We start from the raw sequence: 22,551 nt of genomic DNA, 5'->3' as shown, positions 1-22,551 counted from the left end.
TGGATGAGGTGATTCAGGGTATCCCTAATGGTGAGAGAGTGGTGATTGGGGCAGACTTCAACGGATACGTTGGTGAGGGAAACAGAGGTGATGAGGAAGTGATGGGTAAGTTTGGTATGCAGAACAGGAATGCAGAAGGACAGATGGTGGCAGACTTCACAAAAAGGATGGAAATGGCTGTAGTGAACACATTTTTCCAGAAAAGGGAGGAGCATAGGGTGACATATAAGAGTGGAGGCAGGAGCACACAAGTTGATTACATGTTTTGGAGATGTTATAACCTGAAAGAGATCAGTGACTAAAAAGTAGTGGCTGTGGAGAGTGTAGCCAGACAGCATAGGATGGTGGTGTGTAGGATGACTGGTGGTGAGGAAGATGAAGAGGACAAGGGCAGAGCAGAGGACCAAGTGGTGGAAGTTGACCAAGGAAGAGTGTTGTGTGGCTTTCAGGGAGGAGCTTAGACACTAAGGAGGGAGAGGTGGATTTGTACAGGTTGGTGAGGCAGAGAGACAAAGATGGGAAGGATGTGCAGCAGGTTAGGGTGATCAAGGACAGGGATGGAAATGTGTTGACAGGTGCCACAAGTGTGATGGAAAAATGGAAGGAATACTTTGACGAGTTGATGAATGAGGAAAATGTCAGAGAGCACAGAGTAGAAGAGGTGACTGTTGTGGAGCAGGAAGTAGCAAAGATCAGTAAGGATGAAGTGAGGAAGCCGTTGAAGAGGATGAAGAGTGAAAAGGCAGTTGGTCCTGACGACATACCTGTGGTGGTATGGAAGTGTTTAGGAGAGGTGGCTGTAGAGTTTTTGACTGGGCTACTTAACAAGATCTTGGACAGTGAGAGGATGCCTGAGGAATGGAGGAGAAGTGTACTGATGGCCATCTTTAAGAACAAGGGAGACATGTAGAGTTGTGGAAACTACAGAGGAATAAAGCTGATGAGTCACACAATGAAGTTATGGGGAAGAGTAGTGGAGGCTAGGCTGAGGTCAGAAGTGAGCATTTGTGAGCAGCAGTATGGTTTCATGCCAAGAAAGAGAACCACAGATGCAATATTTGCTTTGAGAATGCTGATGGAGAAGTACAGAGAAGGCCAGAAGGAGCTGCATTGTGTCTTGGTAGATTTGGAAAAAGCGTATGACGGGTGCCGAGAGAGGAGCTGCGGTTTTGTTTGAGGAAGTCTGGAGTGGCAGAGAAGTATGTTTGAGTGGTGCAGGACATGTATGAGAGCTGTAAGACAGCGGTGAGGTGTGCTGTAGGGGTGACAGAGGAGTTCAAGGTGGAGGTGGGACTGCACCAAGGATCGGCTTTGAGCCCCTTCTTGTTGCTGTGGTGATGGACAGGCTGACAGATGAGGTTAGACAGGAATCTCTGTGGACCATGATGTTTGCAGATGACATTGTCATCTGTAGTGAGAGCAGGGAGCAGGTGGAGGAAAATCTAGAGAGGTGGAGGTTTGCTCTGGAAAGGAGAGGAATGAAGGTTAGCTGCAGTAAAACAGAGTACATGTGTGTAAATGAGAGGGACCCAAGTAGAACGGTGAGGTTACAGGAAGTAGAGGTGCTGGAGGTTGAGGACATAGGGTCAACAGTCCAGAGCAACGGAGAGTGTGTAAAAGAAGTGAAGAGATATGTGCAAGCAGGTTGAAACGGGTGGAGGAAAGTGTCAGGTGTGATGTGTGACAAAAGAGTGTCAGCAAGAATGAAAGGAAAGGTGGACAAGACAGTGGTGAGATCAGCAATGTTGTCTGGTTTAGAGACAGTGGCACTGAGAAAAAGACAGGAGGCAGAGCTGGAGGTAGCAGAGCTGAAGATGTTGAGGTTCTCTCTGGGAGTGACGAGGATGGATAGGATCAGGAATGAGGACTTCAGAGGGACAGCTCATGTTAGATGTTTTGGAGAAAAAGCCAGGGAAGCCAGATTGAGATGGTTTGGACATGTTCAGAGGAGGGACAGTGAATACATTGGTAAAAGGATGCTGAGGTTAGAGCTGCCAGGAAGGAGGCCTAGAGGAAGACCAAAGAGGAGGTTCTTGGATGTAGTGATTGGAGGACATGAGGATAGTTGGTGTGGGTGAGGATGATACAGAGGATAGGGTTAAATGGAGGCAGATGATTCGCTGTGGCGACCCCTGAAGGGAGCAGCCGAAAGGGAAAGAAGTGTAATTTTGACCTGACACTGTATCTTGGAAACTGGAGCCAATTAACACTCAGGACTTCCTTTATTAGTGACCCAATTCTGGTAAAATTTAGTTACTTTTATTTCCAGACCAGTGTTATTTGTTCATGCTGGAAAAATCCCCTGCCCATTATTTGAGCATCTGCATTTATATCAAAATAAGTATTGTGTTTCAACATTATGTTTCACATTATAAATTGTAAGATTATATTAAATATACAGTTCTGCTTTCCTGACTGTATCACCTTTGATTATAATGCTTATAACAATATAGATTTTTGTCAAATTTGAAATTAAAATAGGTTTATGTGAGATTAAATAAAACACTTTATGTGTTTCATGACATCTATTGTTAGATAGGAGCCAGTAAAATACTATCTATGATCTTTGCCTGCCAATAATCCTAAATAAAATATGCTGGTTCACTGGAGTTGCTGTTTCAACCAATTACTGTCTAAATCTTCAGGGAATTGATTGAGATGCTGGAATTACCTCTAGTGCTCAAAACCATAAAAGCATTCATGGAGGCAATTATAAGGTTCTCTGTTGTGTGTCTAGAACATAAATACTGCACCAATGTTTCCTCATGGGACTAAACAAACCAGTGCATTTCTTGATAAATGAATGCAGAAAAAGCAATTTTTATAAAGCCATAGCTATAAGCTATATGACTCTGACAGCATTCTATTTTTATCAAGCACAATATGTTTTATTTTCATCGCTAAACCATTTTTCAAGCTGTCAAAGAGAAAATAAAAATAAATGAAGAGAAGCAAAGAAACACCCAAATCCATCTTGCCATCACTCCACATGGCTACACCCATCTCAAAACTCTTATCAATACAGCCGTCTTTCCATAACAGCTAGTTACTGCTGTATGAGCTTATTTCAAACACTTGTCTTTCATATTGTCACACTCCTATTGATTCCTGTCCACAGTTTCATTACTCAGTGGTAAAATGTCATATGAAACACAAATTCCTTAGCTTAAAGGTGATATACAGAATGTGTGGTGTGGTTGAGAATTCCATTATTGTTGCCAGTGTACCGCACGTGTTTTGACAGCACTCCTGACCACATGATCACAACCCACCACTGTAATGACAAGACCGTGTAATTGCTGAGTGATGAATGCTTCACACAGCAGGCCACTGCCTTGTTCACAAGTGTGAACTTAGTCATCTCTACACGTCTGACAATCTCAGATCAATATTCAAACAGAGCGTTTTCTGCCTTCAATCAATTTGTTGCTTCTCGGTGGAAAAGCCCGGAAACACAGTGATTGGCTACTCATTGTCATCTTTAAAAATATATAAATAAATAAAAATAAAGACAGGGCTTTAGCAGAAGATGAAAGAGGTGGGGAGAGTGGGAGAAGTCAGCTCAGATTTTCAGTGACCGTGTACTTTCAAGCTTCACTCAAACACAGCAGGACACAGCAGTAATTTGGAATTAGTGGAGACAGCTGGATGAAACTGTCTCTTCATATCAATCACATTCCTTTTCCAAAAGCTGTGCCCAGATCAGTATCTTAATAAAAGAACTGAAGTGACATACTGCTTAGAAGAAAATGAGAATGGAGCTCTTCATAAGGATGTTTGTGAGACAACTACTCTCGCTCAAACACCACAATATTTCTGGCTCATTTCCATCAGGCAGGATGATGGTAATCATGAGCTTAATTGGGATCTTTCTGACATTTCTACAATAAAGAAAAGACAGAACTTTAAGTCCCTGTCTCCTTTCTCATTTGAGATGTCCTTGAAATAAACAAGCTATAAATACACTGTTCCCTACCCAGGGCTTCACTCTTGGAGTAATTATCAACTAAATGCTGAAGGATGGGAAAGACAAAAGGATATCAAATGAAGATGTGCGGTAATGATAAGGCTGTGAGAGCCCATTTTTATGAGCTAGGCTATACGGATATTCGATTAGTGAAAGTGTTTGGACCACTTACCTATGATCAGCTTCAATTTTGTGGTTATGGTATATTGCATTACAATAGAAATGGGTATATGATGTGTCTTTGATGGTAAACTTCATTGTCTGAGGTGAAACAACATGACCGTGACTCTACATGATAGAAAATATAATTGGAAGTGCACAGCAATGCTTTCAGCTAAATGCATAATAACAACAATAACAATAATAATTTGAACATTTGAGTATTGTTTCGAGGCAGCCTTGGAAAAATGTGAACCTATTCCTTAATTACACAAAATATCAAGTGCTACAACATAATAAGCCAATCTGAAATCTCAACTTTTTGTGTTCAGAAAATGTTGAGAAGAGACTTTTAAAGTGCATGACTTCTGAAGAGCTGGTTTCCTATAGAGGAGGGTTACTGTGGCTCGGAGAACTCTTGTGAAACAAAGGGGAGATAATCTAAATTGGAGAGTCAGGAGTGCAGTGGTGGTTTTATAAGGGGCAATGGCTGTCTTTTTCAGTCAAGGAGGGGGAGTAGAAATAGTGCGATGGGGAGAGATTAGTTTGTCTGGTTGGACTCTGAGGGGTTTGAGGATGTGTGTGAGTGAGAGGAGCGGGTCCCTGCCGAATCAGAGAGGGGGACAGATAATCAAGCCTGAGTTGATGTGGGACTTTGTGTAGGGGCAAAGGAGAATAGAAACTCTTTAATAGATTAGCAGCACTCAAGAACTAGTAGAGCCACCAGGGAAGGAAAGAGTTGAGCCATTGTCACACCTTGAATTCCTAATCCTCTACACGGCTTCATATGACTATAGTTTTGGGTCTCCACATTCTGCCTTTGACCAAGGCTCTCCCACTGAAATCAGGAATAAATTCTCATCTACATAGCATACATTCATGCATGAAAAGCAGAAGAAAAAGAGAGGGAGAGAGAAAAAGAATAACAGAAGGCTGGGAGAGAGAGAGAGAGATGGGTGCTGATGCTATTTAGCTTTGGAATGATGCAGGGAACCACATAAAGCCTGCAAGGGAGCAAAATAATTTTCTCCAAACCACAGAAATGTATTCAAATAAAGTTCTATTCACATATATTCAGAACAAATCACTACTGAAAATAAAGCCCATTTAGAGTGTATTTTTTTTTCCTCTCAGTGGTGTAATGTGTATTGCTCCCTATGGTAATTCAAAAGAAGATAGCTCAGTTAAGAAGGCTCAGGAAAATCAATGATGCCCTTACTGGTGAAGACAGAACAGATGCATATAAATGTGTGAATACCGTAAGGGTTTCTCACTGGATTGGAACTTTCTATCCATTGGGCATAAGGACTTCATGTTGTAGTGATATATTTAGAGTGATTTATTTATTGATTTTTTTAACAATCATTCATTATTCAACATGCAATCTTTAATTTGAAAATGTCGCTGGCATACCATCTTATAATTTTCACTTTGGACACAGAGTAAACGTGGTCATCAAGTAATTAAAGGAAAATAAAAGTTGACCATGCGGATTTATTACTTCACTGAAACAAATGGCATTATTTACATACACACTCATAAATGCAAGAAGAACAACTCATTTATCCTAACACAACAATGCCCCAGAGTTAATTGGGCAGCAGCCTGAGTAGATACCTTGGACATTAATTTGCCCGGCTTTCTGAGTCTGACAAGCTGATAATGAGGTATTGTGGGACAGGGGGTCACCTGGTAGGGTGTTGGACAGAGTGTTCTCCAGCTAACAATGGAAGAGCAAGAGAGAGAGAAAGGTAGAGACAAAGACCATACCAGGCACCATCATGCTACAAATTACCTGTCAGTTTTGGTGTAATCTCTTAGTTGAATCATTACTGAATCTATCCCTTTCTTGCTTTATGTACCTACTGACATTTGCTGGCACCCCACCAACCCCCTACCTCAACTCATTCTACTAGCCTTTCCCAAACTTACTTGAGGTACCCACACTATTGATTTTGTTCAGCTTTCATTTTGCTGAGGTTTGTCTCCAACATCCTGCCTAGCATTATATGAGGCAGTTGTGATGCCACGACAGAAGAGTCAGCATGTGTTTAGAGACTGAGCGACCCCGGCAGGGACCAACTACAGGACAGGGGCTCAGGACAGAGACCATTTTAATGAATACAGTTTAAACAATGTTGTAACTGTTTGCTGGGTACAGGCGCAGACAAACGATGAGCATAAAACATGTCTGGCAGCAATGTGTAGACCTCTGGCCCCTCTTTGATGATAGCATATGGGTTTGTGGTATCTTGTGGTCTATTTTTTCTTGTCTGCTGTTTTTTGATGAAGTTGACATACACAGTGTATCAGCATCAAACTACTGCAAAGGTATCTGAGCTTTACTGTTGCCCGCCTGGTCTATTCAGACTATATAACAAAAAGTTATATCAACCTTTGCTTTTGTGAACACCAAACTCATGGGCTACAATTTCTTCTGCCTTGTACCATCTAAAATCATGGGACACATTGGATATTTGACACAGCACTTTTATTTGCCACTTTACATCATTAGTGTAAAACTGACTAGCTGCTAGTGTGGTTGTAATTGCATGAGAGAAAAAGGCTAAAACAGTAACTCTTTAGATAGCAGAACTATAGGTGTAAATGTTTTTTGCTATTTTTTTTAATGGTGACAAAAATCTGCAAATTCTATTTTTTCACCTTGTTATTCTAAAAAGAATAATGAGTTTCCCTTCTAGTGAGAGGCTGCTAACAACTTTCTTTTCCATTATGAAACCATGCAGTAGTACACAGGTGCTAAATTTATTGGCCATGATCAATGGCAGCTCCTCAAGGACCCACCAACATATTATTTCTCATGGCCCTCTTTCCAACAGTGCCACCCCAGGAGATAAAAACAAATACAGTCACTGCATCCTGTGCACCACAGGTTCACGTGGTCCCTTGGGTGAACTGAGTAAGCCTCTGTGAAAAGAAGTGTTGTGGTGAGAAAACCAATGACGTACAGTGTTAAATATGTGCGTTATCTGTTAAGTGTCTCTGCCTTCAGCAAAATTATATGAGACTTTGCTACTTCGAGTTCACAGGTCTTTTATTTACTGGATTACTCAAAAACAAACTTTCCCATGTTTGTCTATAAACATTTTTTTTCACAGCAAGAAATACATGAGTAATTAACATAAAGATAATGTTAGCTCTGTTTCATGTATATATTCCAGTGAGCCAGCATGCACAATGTCAGTGCCTTGGAAGAGTAACACCTAAATAGAACATCCATCCATCCATCCATCCATTTTCTATACCCGCTTTTTTCCTGAAAGCCAGGGTCACGGGGATCTGCTGGAGCCTATCCCAGCTCTCTCTCAGGTGAAAGGCAGGGGTACACCCTGGACAGGTCAACCCAGAGTAAACCCACGCAAGCACAGGGAGAACATGCAAACTCCACACAGAAAGGCCAGGTTGCGAACCCACGACCTTCTTGCTGTGAGGCAGCAGTGCTCTAAATAGAACATAAATATTACTAATTGCTTTTATTCTAATAACTTTTTATCTATGGCAAATCAGAATGTCAAGAACATTCCAAGAAAATTTACTATATCTTGGCATAAAATTACATTCGGGCTGTGAAAGTTTTATCCATGTTGCCCACTCCCTGTGCTGTATTTATCCTGCACGTATGTGTGTGTGTGAGTACAGAACAGAACAGCAGACCAGATCCATCCCTCTCTCCCATCACAGCAGGAGCTCAGGCCTTAATTACTTCAGATATAAACACAAATTACTCTGGAATACAAGCAAAGAGCTATAAGCTCTAAGAGCCATAAGCAATATATTCACTTATTGCTATCATGTCCAATTACACAAGATTCATCATCTAGATGCTAGATTTAACTTGTCTGCATGGTGTTGGTAGTCTAAAGATAAATGTAAATTACCAAATCCATCCCTTAATTTCAGATCAAGTGATTTTCTCTGTGAATTCATTGGTTTTCAGTGATGCTTCTGTTTTGAAGATATTGCCATAAAGATTCTTATGTGCCTCAGAAACCAAGTGGAGGCATGAAACAAAAGAAATGAGAAATGACACCGTGGAAATACTCTTAAATCATGCTACCCGACCCAGTGATGAGACACTGCACTGGGGCCTAATTTATAAATGTGGCATATGCAGGGCTTGGAAGTGACGTACGCACAGTTTGTGATCTATAAAAAATTAACTTAACCTGCACCTAACCTCTGATCCATGTGCACTCACATTCTGGAGACACAAGGAATTTGTTGACACAGATGGTGAGGTGGTTAACTGTCAGGCTATAAGTAAGTAAGTAAAGTTCATATAGCACTTTTCTCAGACAGCAATCACAAAGTGCTTCACAATAAAGGAGGCATAATAAAATACATAGTCTAACAAACAAACATATTACAACAGTACAACAGCCCTTTGTCTAGCTAGAACGCTTGTAAGAATAAGAATGTCTCAAGCTGCTTTTTAAAAGTATCTACACAATCTAGGTAGTTCATTCTCAGGCCTGGGCGTGACTGACTGAAAGGATCTGTCTCCTTGAGTCCCATAGGAATTAAATGTGAGAGAAACAATTATTTTCATGTGCATTTAATTTCACTCCATATCATATGTTTGATTCACATGAAGATTAAATCCAGAAGTGTTATTTGCACATGGTCAGTGATTAGTGAGCACAGGAGGAGGAGATGGCCTAGTGCTGTGCCAAAGTTTCTGCCAGAAAGTGATTACAAACTGCGAGAGCATGCACAGCCTGTTAAATTGTATGATGGTATCAAACCATAATAAAGTTAGAAAATAGACACATGGTGTGCCTCCTTGGTAGTATGAAGGTATATTTATGTCTTTGCAAACCTTTTGAGAAAATTGTAAATAACTGTAATTGCAGCCAAAGGAAGCAGTAGTTAAGTGTCCATTCTTTAGTTGTAGCTCCTGGATGTGGATGAGAAATATGATAGCTAGCTTGTACTGATGTGAATACAATATGCAATATATGCCTCTGACAATTGTCGACTTCTTTCTACCGTACTGTTTTGCTCAATTATGACTCAAACACTTAAGTTGGGCGTCCACTGTGGGATTTTTAATAGTGCTTTGTCATTGTTGCTTGTCAGACTGAACAAACATGATCACCATGTCACACTGTAGGATCTCAGTTATCATCATAATCAGAGGTCGACCAATATGGGTTTTCTCTGGCCGGTGCCGATATTTAGAAATCAGGGCAGCCGATGGCTGATATATGATGCCGATACTTTTGGTCGTTTTTAATTTTTCCCCGTCATCTCTTTCCTGTGTGTGTCGCACAGACACATTTATTGAGGAAAGTTATCCTGCATGTTTTAGCAAAAATATTTGTCTGAAGTGCACGCGTTTCTACTTTCAGATTTGTTGCACACATGATAAGCATGGTCAGTGTCAATTCTAATACGCTACAATGTAATTACACGATCGCAGCGTTGGTTACTGACACGATCACAGCGTTGGTTACAAACCGTAACCCAGGATTCTGTGAATTGGGTGCAGCCCTCTGGACTATTGCTATGGGTCATATCCCCTCTTCGCGCCTGCGCACTGAAGAGAAATTCATTTACACCCCCCTCATTTGGGCCCCCCTCGCCTGAACCAATTGTCCACACGTCCGCAGCTCCCATATATAAGGCAGCAGTTTGGGAGGGCTCTTCCCTAAGAAAACGAACCGGCCTTTTCGTCAGCTGGCTCAAGGGACCAGTGGGGCCCACAGCCCAGAAGGCTGCTCCCAATTCACAGAATCTTGGTTTATGATACGTAACCAACGTTCTGTCTCATTGGGGCGCAGCCCTCTGGGCTATCTCTATGGGTCAAAGCGAAGCCAGAAATACTCTACGCCTCACTGGGCCCGGACAACCAGGAGAAGAGTCCGAAAAACAAAGGAAATGCCAGTAACCACCTGACCCGAAGCAAAGCAAGCACCAGGTGGGATATGTAAGTACTGGTTTCATATAAAGCTGAAAACAGACGGATACCTGTCCCGCATCTGTGTAATATAACACGCTTCCTGGGCTTGCCAGCCTAATTACGACTGGGAGGCTCCCAGTGATAGTATGCACTGCTGGTGACGTACTGGGTTGAGTCTCAGTCGGATAAACCAGAGCTGAAACAGCCTCGTATGCAATAGGCCGAGCGGCACCACCGGATGAGCCTCTGCCATCATCCCCAGAAGGCGCATCACCGATCGAGCCCTAATGCGTCTGCATGGAGCGAAGTGAGACTGGGGCGCGCTTTTTTTCCAGTTTATGGTGAAACCTAAAGATCTCAAATGATCCACTAGTTCCGCGGTCTGCTGCAGCGACTCCTCTAGGGAGTGGGCCAGCAGAAGCAGGTCGTCGAGGTAGAACAGGACTCTCATTCTCTGTCTCCAAAGGGGCTCCATTGCTGTTGATTGCACTTCGAGAAAGTGCGTTGAGACAGCGACAGTAAAGAGCAGCGAGTACCCGAATGGTAGGTGGTTGTACTGGTAGCTGGTCCCCTGGAAATGGAAGAATTCCCTGTGTTGGGGAATGATGGAGAAATGGAAATACGCGTCCTTCAGATCTATCGACGTGAACCAGTTGTTCACAAAGCCGTTGTGCAGCTCCCTGCACCGTCAACGCACCTGGAAGCAGACCGGCAATAATTCATGGGGAGCCTTGTCCAAAAGGGATGATGGGACATGGAAATAGCGAGGATGTCTGATTCGCGGGCGCCCTCTTGTGGTCAAATCAAAGATTAGCTGACAGAGGGCCCAAACAATCTCTAGTATCTCTAGTATCAGGCTACGTACCACAGGCCTTTAAGACTGCAGTAATCAAACCTTTACTCAAAAAGCCTAGTCTTGATCCAGGTGTCTTGGCTAATTATAGACCAATATCCAACCTGCCATTTATTTCTAAAATCCTAGAAAAAGCTGTTGCTAAGCAGCTATCAGACCACTTACACAGGAATGAACTATTTGAAGATTTCCAATCAGGATTTAGAGCACATCATAGTACAGAAACAGCACTGTTGAAAGTTACCAACGATTTTCTCTTAGCCTCAGATAATGGACTTGTTTCGATACTTGTCCTCCTAGACCTTAGTGCAGCATTCGACACCATTGACCACAACATCTTATTACAGAGACTGGAGCATGTGATTGGTATCAGAGGAACAGCGTTAAAGTGGTTCCAATCCTATTTATCGGACAGATTCCAGTTTGTTCATGTCCATGATGAACCTTCCACACGAACAAAAGTTAGTTATGGAGTTCCACAAGGTTCTGTGCTAGGACCGATTCTGTTCACCCTGTACATGCTTCCTTTAGGATATATCATTAGGAAGCACTCTATTAATTACCACTGCTATGCGGATGACACTCAGTTATATCTATCTATTAAACCTGTTAACACAAACCAGTTAACCAGACTTCAAGCCTGTCTAACTGACATAAAGGCTTGGATGACCAGTAACTTTTTACTTTTAAACTCGGAGAAAACAGAAGTCATTATATTTGGGCCTAAAAATCTCAGAAATAACTTTTCTAAAATTATAGCTACTCTAGATGGCATAGCCCTGGCCTCCAGCACTACTGTAAAAAACCTTGGAGTTATTTTTGACCAGGACATGTCCTTTAACTCACACATAAAACAAATTTCTAGAACTGCATTCTTTCACCTGCGCAACATTTCCAAAATTAGGAACATCCTGTCTCAAAATGATGCAGAAAAACTAGTCCATGCGTTTGTTTCCTCAAGGCTAGATTACTGTAACTCATTACTATCTGGATGTCCTAATATCTTAATAAAAAGCCTCCAATTAATCCAGAATGCCGCAGCCAGAGTCCTGACAGGAACTAGCAAGAGAGATCATATTTCTCCTATATTGGCTTTTCTTCATTGGCTCCCTGTAAAATATAGAATAGAATTTAAAATCCTTCTTCTCACATACAAATCCCTTCATAATCAAGCTCCTTCATACCTTAAAGACCTCATAGTACCATATTATCCCAATAGACCACTTCGCTCTCAGAGTGCTGGCCTACTTGTGGTTCCCAGAGTTCTCAAAAGCAGAATGGGAGGTAGAGCCTTTAGCTATCAAGCTCCTCTCCTGTGGAACCAGCTCTCAGCCTGGGTTCAGGAGGCAGACACTCTCTGTACTTTTAAGGCTAGACTTAAAACCTTCCTCTTTGACAAAGCATATAGTTAGGGCTGGCTTCAGGCAACCCTGAACCATCCCTTAGTTAGTTATGCTGCTATAGGCCTAGACTGCCCGAGGACCATCGGTGCACTGAGCTCCCCTACCCTACCCCCCCCCCCCCCCCCCCTTCTCTCCCACCTCATGTATATTCCACCATTGAATGTTACTAACCTTGTGCTCTCTCTCTCCCCTAGTTTGTGCTCTCTCCCTCCCTCTCTCTCTCTCTCTCTCTGTACCTTCTGCAGGTGTCCCTGGTCCTGGAGCTGTTTATCGCTGATGTGCAGTTACTGGCCCCACCAACTTGCAGTGTCTATTTGTTGTTTATTTTTGCTGTTCTTTTCTCTCTGCTCTATCCACTCACCCCAACCGGTCGAGGCAGATGGCCGCCCAAACTGAGCCCGGTTCTGCTGGAGGTTTTTTTCTTCCGTTAAAGGGAGTTTTTTTCCTCTCCACTGTCGCCAAGTGCTTGCTCATAAGGGATTTGTTGGGTTTTTAGTTTTAGTTTTTGTAAAGTGCCTTGAGATGATTTGTATTGTGATTTGGCGCTATACAAATAAAATTGAATTGAATTGAACAAGACAGCTGTGTGAAGGGAGTGTGCTGATTAGCATGCTCACTCAAGCTAGCCTGCACGTGCAGGAGGCATCTGGTCCGAGGAGGAAGGGGTCGGAGCCGGAACGACCGCTAGTTGAGGGGGGTGACTAGGAGCGGGAGCTGAAAATGAGCTCGGGACTCGGTGGGATGTCTCGCCCTCGGGCGATAATCATGGTGCACAGATGAGACCTGTCCGCTAGCTTAGCAGCTAGCACATCCTTCGGATGCCGCCCGGCCCGTTTGCTCCGAACAGAGAGGCCAGGCTCTGTTCCATGTTTCTGGACCATGGGAAAACTACCTACCATTAGGTCAGCCACCTGCGTGATCGGGGAGAAGGTCGACACCGGAGCTTTAGCTTGGCTGGCTCCGATGCTGCCGTGGAAAGGTAAGCAGAGATGGTAGGTGATCCAGGCCAAACAGGTACACGGCATGGCGCCTGCCGCGGGTTGTACCTGCTGAAGTGGGCATACTGAAGCGGTTGAACCAGCTCAGGAGGGACGGGGAGCTTACACCTGTTAGCCGCTGTCGTGATACTGCCCAGGAGCTCTTGTAATAGCTGAACCATGGCCGGCAGAGGAGTAGAAGAGGCCAGTGTAGGCCATTTAGCTAGCATGCTAGCGGCAGACATTTGCACCGGCTCCCCGGAGGGGAGGAGGTGGAGCGGGGAGACATCCGGCAAGTGGCATAGTAAGGAGGCAGAGTTGTCTCACTGTGAGTCCAAGGCTAATTCCAGGATGGGTCCAAGCTTGTCATCCCAGCCGGGAGTTTCCTCGGCGGGGGAGAGAGAAGGGGGAAACCGTGGGAGTGGAGTGCAGAGAGGAGGGAGGAGGCCTCTCCTGGCTCTGCCAGCACTCTTCAGCGGCAAGAATGAAAAAGTTCGCTCTCTGGCGGAGTGCCTCGAGGGGCAGCCGCTTGTAGAACGTGCAGTTCGGCTGTACACCAATGAGACAGAACGAAAGGTTTTCCCTGCCAGCATTAGCTGAAGCCGTTAAGTACAAAATGTGCATTAACCCAGCTCTGAAAAAATACTCCTCTTACACTAGTTTTATCTTTTAACATTGTGGGCTTGCTCATGATATCAGTCAGAGAGAGTTAATTAAAAAAGTTGCCAGCATGTTACCGGTATTTTTGCCCTGACTTCAAAAAAGTAATGATCCCATCAAACAATTTCAGAAAACCCCCTAGTGAAGTCAGGCAAAAGCAAGTAAGTCAATATCAGTAGTTCTAAAAAGCTGGTAGACAGGGCAAAGATGGAGAGAATAGCGAAACCACAGAGAATACTGAAACCACAAATATGGGTGAAAAATGGAGTAGAATAGTGTGTACACAAAGCCCAAGGGAATGAAAGGCATGAAGGCAAAAAAAAAAAAACAAAGAGTGGAGGAGTAAACAGACAGGAAGGAGAGGGCTTGCCAGAAGACTCGGGCTTTGGCTGCCCTTGTTATCAGTTTGCACAGAAATGTCAGAGCACTGTGACATTCTCCCCTGCAGCTTCCTCTGCTACCCAGTCACTACTGTGTAACACACGTGCCATGATGCCACAGACCATATACAACGAAATACAGTGTCAAAGTCCACACAAAAACGCTTGTCCACACATAACACACAACATATGGACATACCCTGCATTAACTTCAGTGATACACTTAACATGGCTGTATAATGATTTTTAGAAGATAGCACCGGTCCAAAAAGTTAAAAGTTTAGCAGCACAGTGATAATGCTTGCTTGTGGCACAAAGGCAAGCCGAATGTTTGGTTTGGCCTCCTGAACCTTTTAAATGAGTGTATCCACTGACTACAATGTTACCTACAAGAAATGCCTGACTCCCACTCCACAAAGTCAGGAATTTATATAATATAACTTTTTTTCCTGTTCTTTATTCCTTAGAGTTGTGCTCATCTGGATCCATTTGCCAGACTTCACTTTCAAGAATTTATTATGCATCCAGCACCTTATAAGATTCAACACAAAGACAAGTTTGCCCATTTACAAAGAAATGAATGGTCTACAATTTCTATGATTTTAAAATCTTCACTAATTTTAAACCATAGGAGACTGCAGCTATAAGGATATTTTTAACTGATTTTTATAATCTTTTGAACACACACACGCGCACACACACACTAGGATTCGACAGGACCGGGAGACCACACACTGGCCATTTGTAATAACGATTTAACGTTGGCAATTCCACAGACAAATGATTTCACAGAGACTTCAGGACTTGTTTTGACTGGTTACCATGTTTGTGAGGCCTAAAAGTACTCAACATCTGGTTGGTGACATTTGCCAGGATGCTTGCTCTTGTAACCGAGCATTCTGAAAAGTAATCAGGTAGAGAAGAGAATAATGACACAGACGATGAGGTTAGAACACACGTCAACCCTTTTCCCAGCTCCTTTATTGCACACACTACACTGCTCATGCCTCCCCAATGGCAACACCAGAGAGACATTTCCAGTACAATATAGAATAAGATCTGTTACATACTATACAGTAATAAAATTACAAGGCATGAAATGAAACAACAGGAATCAAAAACCGAACATCCCAATATGCATCTATAATGCAAAACTAACCTAGAAAAGAGCAAATGACAATGTCCATAATAAAGATATGACAAACTCAAAATATGGCTACAGTAAGCGACACACCTGAGCTCTAACAGCTGGCAAAGTTTCTGAATCACCCTTTCTTCAAACTAATGATCTTGATCACTGTGTAAGGCCTCAAACACACCATGCACCAGAACATAGTCCTCAAACTGGCACTGAGCCACAGTCTGTGCAGTTTGACTGGGTAAGACATACAAGTTTACAAAGTTAGTGAAGTAGTTCTCCACCACCAGAACTTAACTGTTCCCCTTACTAGTTGTGGGAAGCTCCAGAATGTCAGAGGCAACCCTTTCCAGGGGTTGGCCTGCCAGAGAACCCCTCCATTGGGGCCCTCCGATTGGGAACCAGGGACCACCATGTTTGGCAGGCTACACATAGCTTGCATCATTTCCAGATGTCCCTCATACCCACCCTACAGCAACACTAGAGGGACATCTCCACTACAAGATAGAATATAAAAAGATCTGTTACACTGTAATCAGTAGTCATTATATATATATCAGTCTATCTACTCATATATATGGCATCCTCATACAAACCAATCCTTTTAAAATGTACTACTGACCATGAAACCTTTGGAAAAGTGAGTAGTTGCTAAATATAATTTAAATGACTGATTTATTACTGAACAGATCATTGAGGCTGAACTGACACGTTGCCTAAGTAGACAATTTAGTACACAGATTTTTCAGGCATATGCAAGAAACACAGTGTTCAGAGCTTCATCCTTCATCTTATTTCTGAGCTCAATTGGGTCTGGCATCCATGGCAACTAAAACACCAAGCATCTGTCAGATCACGCTATACTGAAAATAAAATCAAACTTCACTTCAATTTGTTTTGCTCACTTTAGTTTATTCAATGAGACAATAATCCACTTAGAAAAAAGCAGTTTACAGGCTGCTCTCTGGGTTATCAAAAAGAACTAGAAGTGAAATGCCAGTAACCCAGTGAAGTAAAATCTTTTTCATTGGTGCTGAGGTTGCAAAAGTCAGATCTGACCTGTCAACTAAACACATTCAGGGCTACTTTCATATGCTGATTCATCTGTTTTGGATGATCATATGATCAGCATATGTCTGGTCCTCACTGGGACCAAAAAAGAGATTTCCCCGCTTGGGGTTCTTCATATTTCTGACTCATTCCCAGTGGTACTACTAAACATACAGGCAGGTATACATAAATAAACATACACCCTCACACACACAGGGGATCATACATGCTACAGGCAAACTATGGCTGAAACAAGCATACAGGGGTCTGTATGACAAAAGCATAACTGTAGTAACAGGTAATGAAAATGCACTCTCTGTATCAGGTCTGGAACATAGATTATATAAAAAAACAAACTAAAAAATAGATCACTTGGTATTTCTCTTGGTGCCACTGCTTTACATTTCTAACAATTGGATTCTTTTATTTAAGGCCTGTTACTGCCGATCAAACCATCAAAATGCACTCTTAGTTTGACTGCATTATTCTAACAAGATTCAACTGTGCAAGTTTGTCAGTCTATTATCTTGTTCTGTGCAGCCAATAATGACATGGTGTTGCTTACCAAATACATACCATCGCATAAACAATGTCTATATTAGCAATTCACAAAACAAGTTCAGCATGAGGTTGACAACAGCTCAGAATGTCTCTATGGAAAACTGTGTGTGTGTGTTTTGAGTGTGAATTTGTGTGGCTATACATTGTGAGGACCGGTTTGAATTTGGTTCTGCAGTGAATTTGGGTGGTTCTCACTTTCTGACACACTTTCAAAGGTCTGTCTGAGGATTAAGACGTGGTTTTAGGGTTAAGGTTAGGTTTAGGTTTAGGTTAGATATTTAGTCATGATAGTTAAGGTTATGGTAAGGGCTGAGGGAACGCATTATATCAGTGAGTGTACTCACAAAGATAGATGTACAGATGGGTGCATCTATGCATTTGCCTGCTTTTCGTCTGCCTGTCTGATCCCTCTTATCTGTGAAGCTCTGTTGGTGATGAAAGTTTTTGTTGGGCTTTTGTGCTAATGAGAACAGTGAAAAGTAGTCCTCACAGTAATTTTACCATTTTTATTTTTCTGTGTGCTTTTATTATCGTATGACAGTGACCTACATTCAATAATGAAATGCATTTCTCCAAACTGTACGCTTCAATATGTTTGCCCTTAAGGCACTTGACAGTTAGACCTGAGGGACAGTTTTTCAGTGAATCAGTAGCACTTCAAGGTAAACAGCAGGAACACACAGGGTGAAGAAAGTGATTTTTGCTAATTTCATCATCAGCACCGTGTGGTGCAACTATGGCAGCTGGAAACACTGTACAACTAAGAAAAATACTTTTTAAGGAGGAGTCGAGAAGTGGCAGTAACAATGCCAATCAAGTCCTTTCTTCCTTTCTTCTAAAAGCAGCACAATCTAGACCACAAAGAACCACTATTTAAGAATAAAACCAAAAATAACATATTAATGTGATAAAGAAATACAAATCCACTAGAGAAAGCAGTTCAACGATAAGAGCCAAATAAAACCTGGCAATGAATACTGACGGTTTGTCCAGAATGTGAGCGCCCGCCTCCATAGTTCTCACCCAAGCATCAAGTCATATATAACCACAGCATTTTGGATGACAGTCATTCACACCACAGCTGTACATTGAAATAATTTAAAAAAAAAAAGAATTTCTGCTTTAAAGACTGCACAGTTAACTTAAACACACATACTTTGCCTGTGTAGGGATTGCAACAGGTTAGCACAATTTTGTGAAACAGAATTGGACATAGAGCATTTATTCATGTATATCCTACAGTAGCACAGTGAGTGCACAGATGTCACGTTGAAAATAGAACAGCGATATCAGTGACAACAGCTCAGAAAACCAAAAAAAGAACCTAATGTGTCAAAATGACAAAGGCATCAAAGAGCACTCGAGCCGTCACCAAGTCAGCACTGCTAAACTGATGCATAAACACCTGGGGGAGGGATTAATTTGTCATGTGCTTGTGGTATTTTTAGTTTTTATAAACACTCAACATTATTATTGTTTTTCAATATGCATTATGTACCAGTATTGTAAAAATATCTTTCCTCGTCCTACTATTTTGTCAGTCAACAACAAAAGGTATACATTTAGAAATAAAATTACCACTTTAAATCAATTATCCATTCAAGTAACACCACTGCTCCAATTACAGTAATTATAGTAGTGAAATTACACACTTGTAATTCAAAAGAAACTGAGAATAACTTGTAGAATTCTGAAATGACATTGGTTTGACTGCAGAGGATCATTATCACACCAGTGATTGACACAGTTAAACCTGTATTAATATCCTGAATTTAGAAACACTAAAACATAGCTCCAAATAAATGGTAGAGATTATCTTGGTATCATCACTCACCTTTTTGCTTTTACATTAAAACAACTATTTTCAATATTTAAAATGGAAAATGTATGCAGTGTTTTCTGCCATGACTGACAAAACACATAACAATTCGCATTCACATCACAAGGTTCAGTGTCTCTTTTTGCCACATTACCATGTGGTGCTGAGAACTAAACCGACAACCCTGCCATTATTGGACAATCCACTTTATTTCCTGAGCCACAGCCACCCTGACATGTTGCAGTCTAAGTGCTGCTCTCAGCCCATTTATGGAAGTGTTTCTGAAAATGATATGTTGGAAAGTGTAAGGCAGGTAGTGGTATATATTGCTGCATTTCAAACAACTACGGTGTCTTTTCTTCCCCCAAAAGTGAATGCCAAAGTCATAAGTTTTCAAAGTTGACAAAGTTGCTTTAACGTAAATGGTGTTGCTCTACCCCACCTCACTGATCTAATGCAATGGCACAAACCAACTAGATCTGTTAGATCATCAGGTCAGTACTTTCTAGAGATACCTAGGGTCAGATATAAGCGTTGGGGCAACCGTGCTTTTGCTGTTGCAGCCCCTAAACTATGGAATAGTCTACATCTCAAAGTTAGAGTGGATTCAGATTTTTAAATCTTTGCTTAAAATGTACTTATTTCCTTTGCTTTTCATATGTAGTGGAGTTTGATACTTTTTTGTATTATACTGTTTTATTTCTTGTTTTTGATTATATTTATTTTATTTTATTTATTTATTTTTTCTATGTAAAGTCAACTAGACGTTTTTAAAGTGCTATATAAAAACATCTGATCTTATTTCAACTTACACACACCCCATTACTGTAAAAGATAAATTAAAAAAAATATGCAAACGCTTCAAATGATGTTCTCATTCTTATTCATAACACAATCCCATGAAAGAGGTGTTTTTACTTCATAAAGAGCTATCTGGAAAAAAGTCATCCTGCATCAGATGGTGTGGCCCCTACAGAGCTCCCTCAATGTCATGGCATCAGTCTGGGTTTACATGAAGAGACTAAAGACAGTAAAACAGTCCAAATATTCACACAGAATAAGTGTGGCAAGTTTAAAACAACACACTTCACAAAGCAAAAAAATCATGCAGCTCAAGATACAACCTCAGATTACAGGACATCTTGAGTGTAGCAATCATACTGCATGTGATATTGCTAGCCAGCTAAATCCAATAAGAGCCTAGTTCTCTCCAGTGCCCTTCAATATAACAATGTCACCTACCTGTAGGGGATCCCTCGAGCACCTCTCCTGTGTAGCGCGCCTCTTTGAAGATGGGCCGGTTGTCATTTTGGTCGATGACAGTGATCTGTAGTAAGGTGGGCCCATCAACAACATTTCCATCGAAGTCTATGGTTGATACTTCCAGCTGTGGGGATGAAAAGACACAGTTTATTTTCCACAGCAACAATGGTGTTCTGGGGGCAACTTTTGTTTATAATAATCTTCATAAAACTGCAGGTGGTTCTTTCATATTCTTTTCGCATCCTGCTTCAAAGACACCCCACCAGCTCCCTAATGAAAAGACAGCCCCAGTTAAAAATGGACTAGCTTAATTTCCAACATTTGTCTTAAGACAGATAAACACGGTTACTTTATTTTGGTGGTTGGCAGTTACTCTGGCACACAATAATGACATCATTTGTTCCTGAATGGATATAAAGTACATACACATTTAGTATATACTTTATTTGTTGTTGTAGACCAGTTTGAGTAGTTTTATTAGCCATGCAATCACTCAACCTCAACACATCTATACATTTGTTTTATTTTATATAACCACCTCCCACTCCTCTTTCAACTTGACTAAATTGTGTCCTGTTTGCATGACTCTCCAGATTCCTTTACAGACACTTACATATAGATGTATATGGATAAGATGGAGAGAGCCTGTTAAGATTACTCATCCTCTCCACCTCCTTCACTTCGTCTGCTCCTCTGCTGAGGGATCCTTCATTTGCCAACATCACGTATTTATGCATTCTGCTTCTCCCTACTCTGCAGAATTTTTAGTCATCCCCCCTTTCACCTAGGGGACTATGCCAGCTAAGATGTGCATAATATCCAGCAAACAAGCAGCTATTAATCCAGAGTGGGACAACCCTGCCCCATTTAGTCAGCTCCTCTCTTCCAATTCTTTATATGTATTGCAAGGATAAATTCAATTCATCCCAATCCCTCTGATAATTGTCCAGAACAAAATTGTGGACTAAACAAATGACTAATATTATCATCCCTGGAGCCATAACATTAGCATGTAAAGATGTAAACAATAATTTGATGTAAAAAAAGATGAAAAATACAGGAATAACAATCTTCTCTGTATCAAGTGACTCTCACCATCTGTTACTGTTCTGGCACAACTGCCAGGTTGGCAGCAACAAACAAAAAAACAATGGAGAGAATTTAAACCGCTTTACACATTTTCTTGCATTTCTATTCCACTTTCTTGGGGTAGGTAGCTGGTCATATGACAAAACACACTATGTGTGTAAGTATCTTGGGGTCTTGTTCACGAGTGAGGAAAGGACGGAATGTGAGATTGACAGACGGATCAGGGCATCGGCAGCAGTAATGCAGTCGGTGTACTGGTCCATCGTGGTGAAGAAGGAGCTGAGCCGAAAGGCGAAGCTCTCGAGACACCGGTCAATCTACGTTCCTACTCTCACCTTTGGTCATGAGCTATGGGTCATAACTGAAAGGTCAAGGTCTCTTATACAAGCGGCTGAAACGAGCTTCCTTTGCAGGGTGGCCGAGTGCCCCCTTAGAGACAGGGTGAGGAGCTCGGTCACCCGGGAGGAGCTTGGAGTAGGGCCGCTGCTCCTCCACATCGAGAGGAGCCAGCTTAGGTGGCTTGGGCATCTGTTCCGGATGCCGCCTGGGCGCCCCCTGGGGATGTGCTCCGGGCATGTCCCACTGGGAGGAGGCCCTGGGGAAGACCCAGGACTTGCTGGAGGGACTATGTCTCTCGGCTGGCCTGGGAACGCCTTGGTGTCCCCCTGGAAGAGCTGGAGGAAGTGTCCAGGGAAAAGAAAGTCTGGGTATCCCTGCTTAGGCTACTGCCCCCGCAACCCGGCCCCGGATAAGCGGAAGAAGATGGATGGATGGATGGACTATGTTTTGACAAGCATAAGAATAGCAAGCACCTGGCCTGATGCAGAGAAGTGGTGCTTTTCTGACTGACTGGTGCTTATAGGAGCATAACAAATCTGTGGACTGAATCCATAAATATTAATTGTAATGGCTTATCATTAAAAATAAAACTATCTTGCTTATTTAAAAAAAATCTTAATCAGCAATTTTCTCTTTTGTTTACTGTAATTACAAAAATGTATGTTTTAGAAAGAATGTGGTATCAAGTTTTAAGTGGTATATGCAGCACATTCAGATACAGTGAGTTGATACTATGCTATAGACCAGGGAAAATATCACACCTACACTATTCAAAGCTGTACTTTAGAGTGCTTGTGACTGGAAATATAATAGGCTCTATGTTGCTAATGTTGATTGTCACAGAGAAATTCTATCTGCACAAGAGGCTGCACCCTATGAAGTCAGTCTGCATCCTATAAAGATACCATATGTACTGTAATGACATTACCTCCATTTCAATCTTAATCTGTGGCTAAAAAGATCACCTCAC

General features: G+C 41.9%; 1 protein-coding gene across 2 annotated transcripts in view; it reads right to left on the bottom strand.

Moving 5' to 3' along the window:
* Window positions 1–22,551, bottom strand: part of cdh13 (cadherin 13, H-cadherin (heart)) — a 365,066-nt gene that overhangs the window by 189,269 nt on the left and 153,246 nt on the right. For both annotated transcript variants that reach the window (XM_026310825.1, XM_026310826.1), the window contains exon 7: window positions 20,133–20,277. In XM_026310825.1, coding sequence (XP_026166610.1) covers window positions 20,133–20,277 — 145 coding nt within the window. The remainder of the gene's footprint in view (window positions 1–20,132; window positions 20,278–22,551) is intronic.

This window comes from Mastacembelus armatus, chromosome 6 (genome assembly GCF_900324485.2).
Source record: "Mastacembelus armatus chromosome 6, fMasArm1.2, whole genome shotgun sequence".
NCBI lineage: Eukaryota > Metazoa > Chordata > Actinopteri > Synbranchiformes > Mastacembelidae > Mastacembelus > Mastacembelus armatus.
Note: the sequence above shows the minus strand (reverse complement) of the source record. Positions and strands in the feature narration are given on the sequence as shown.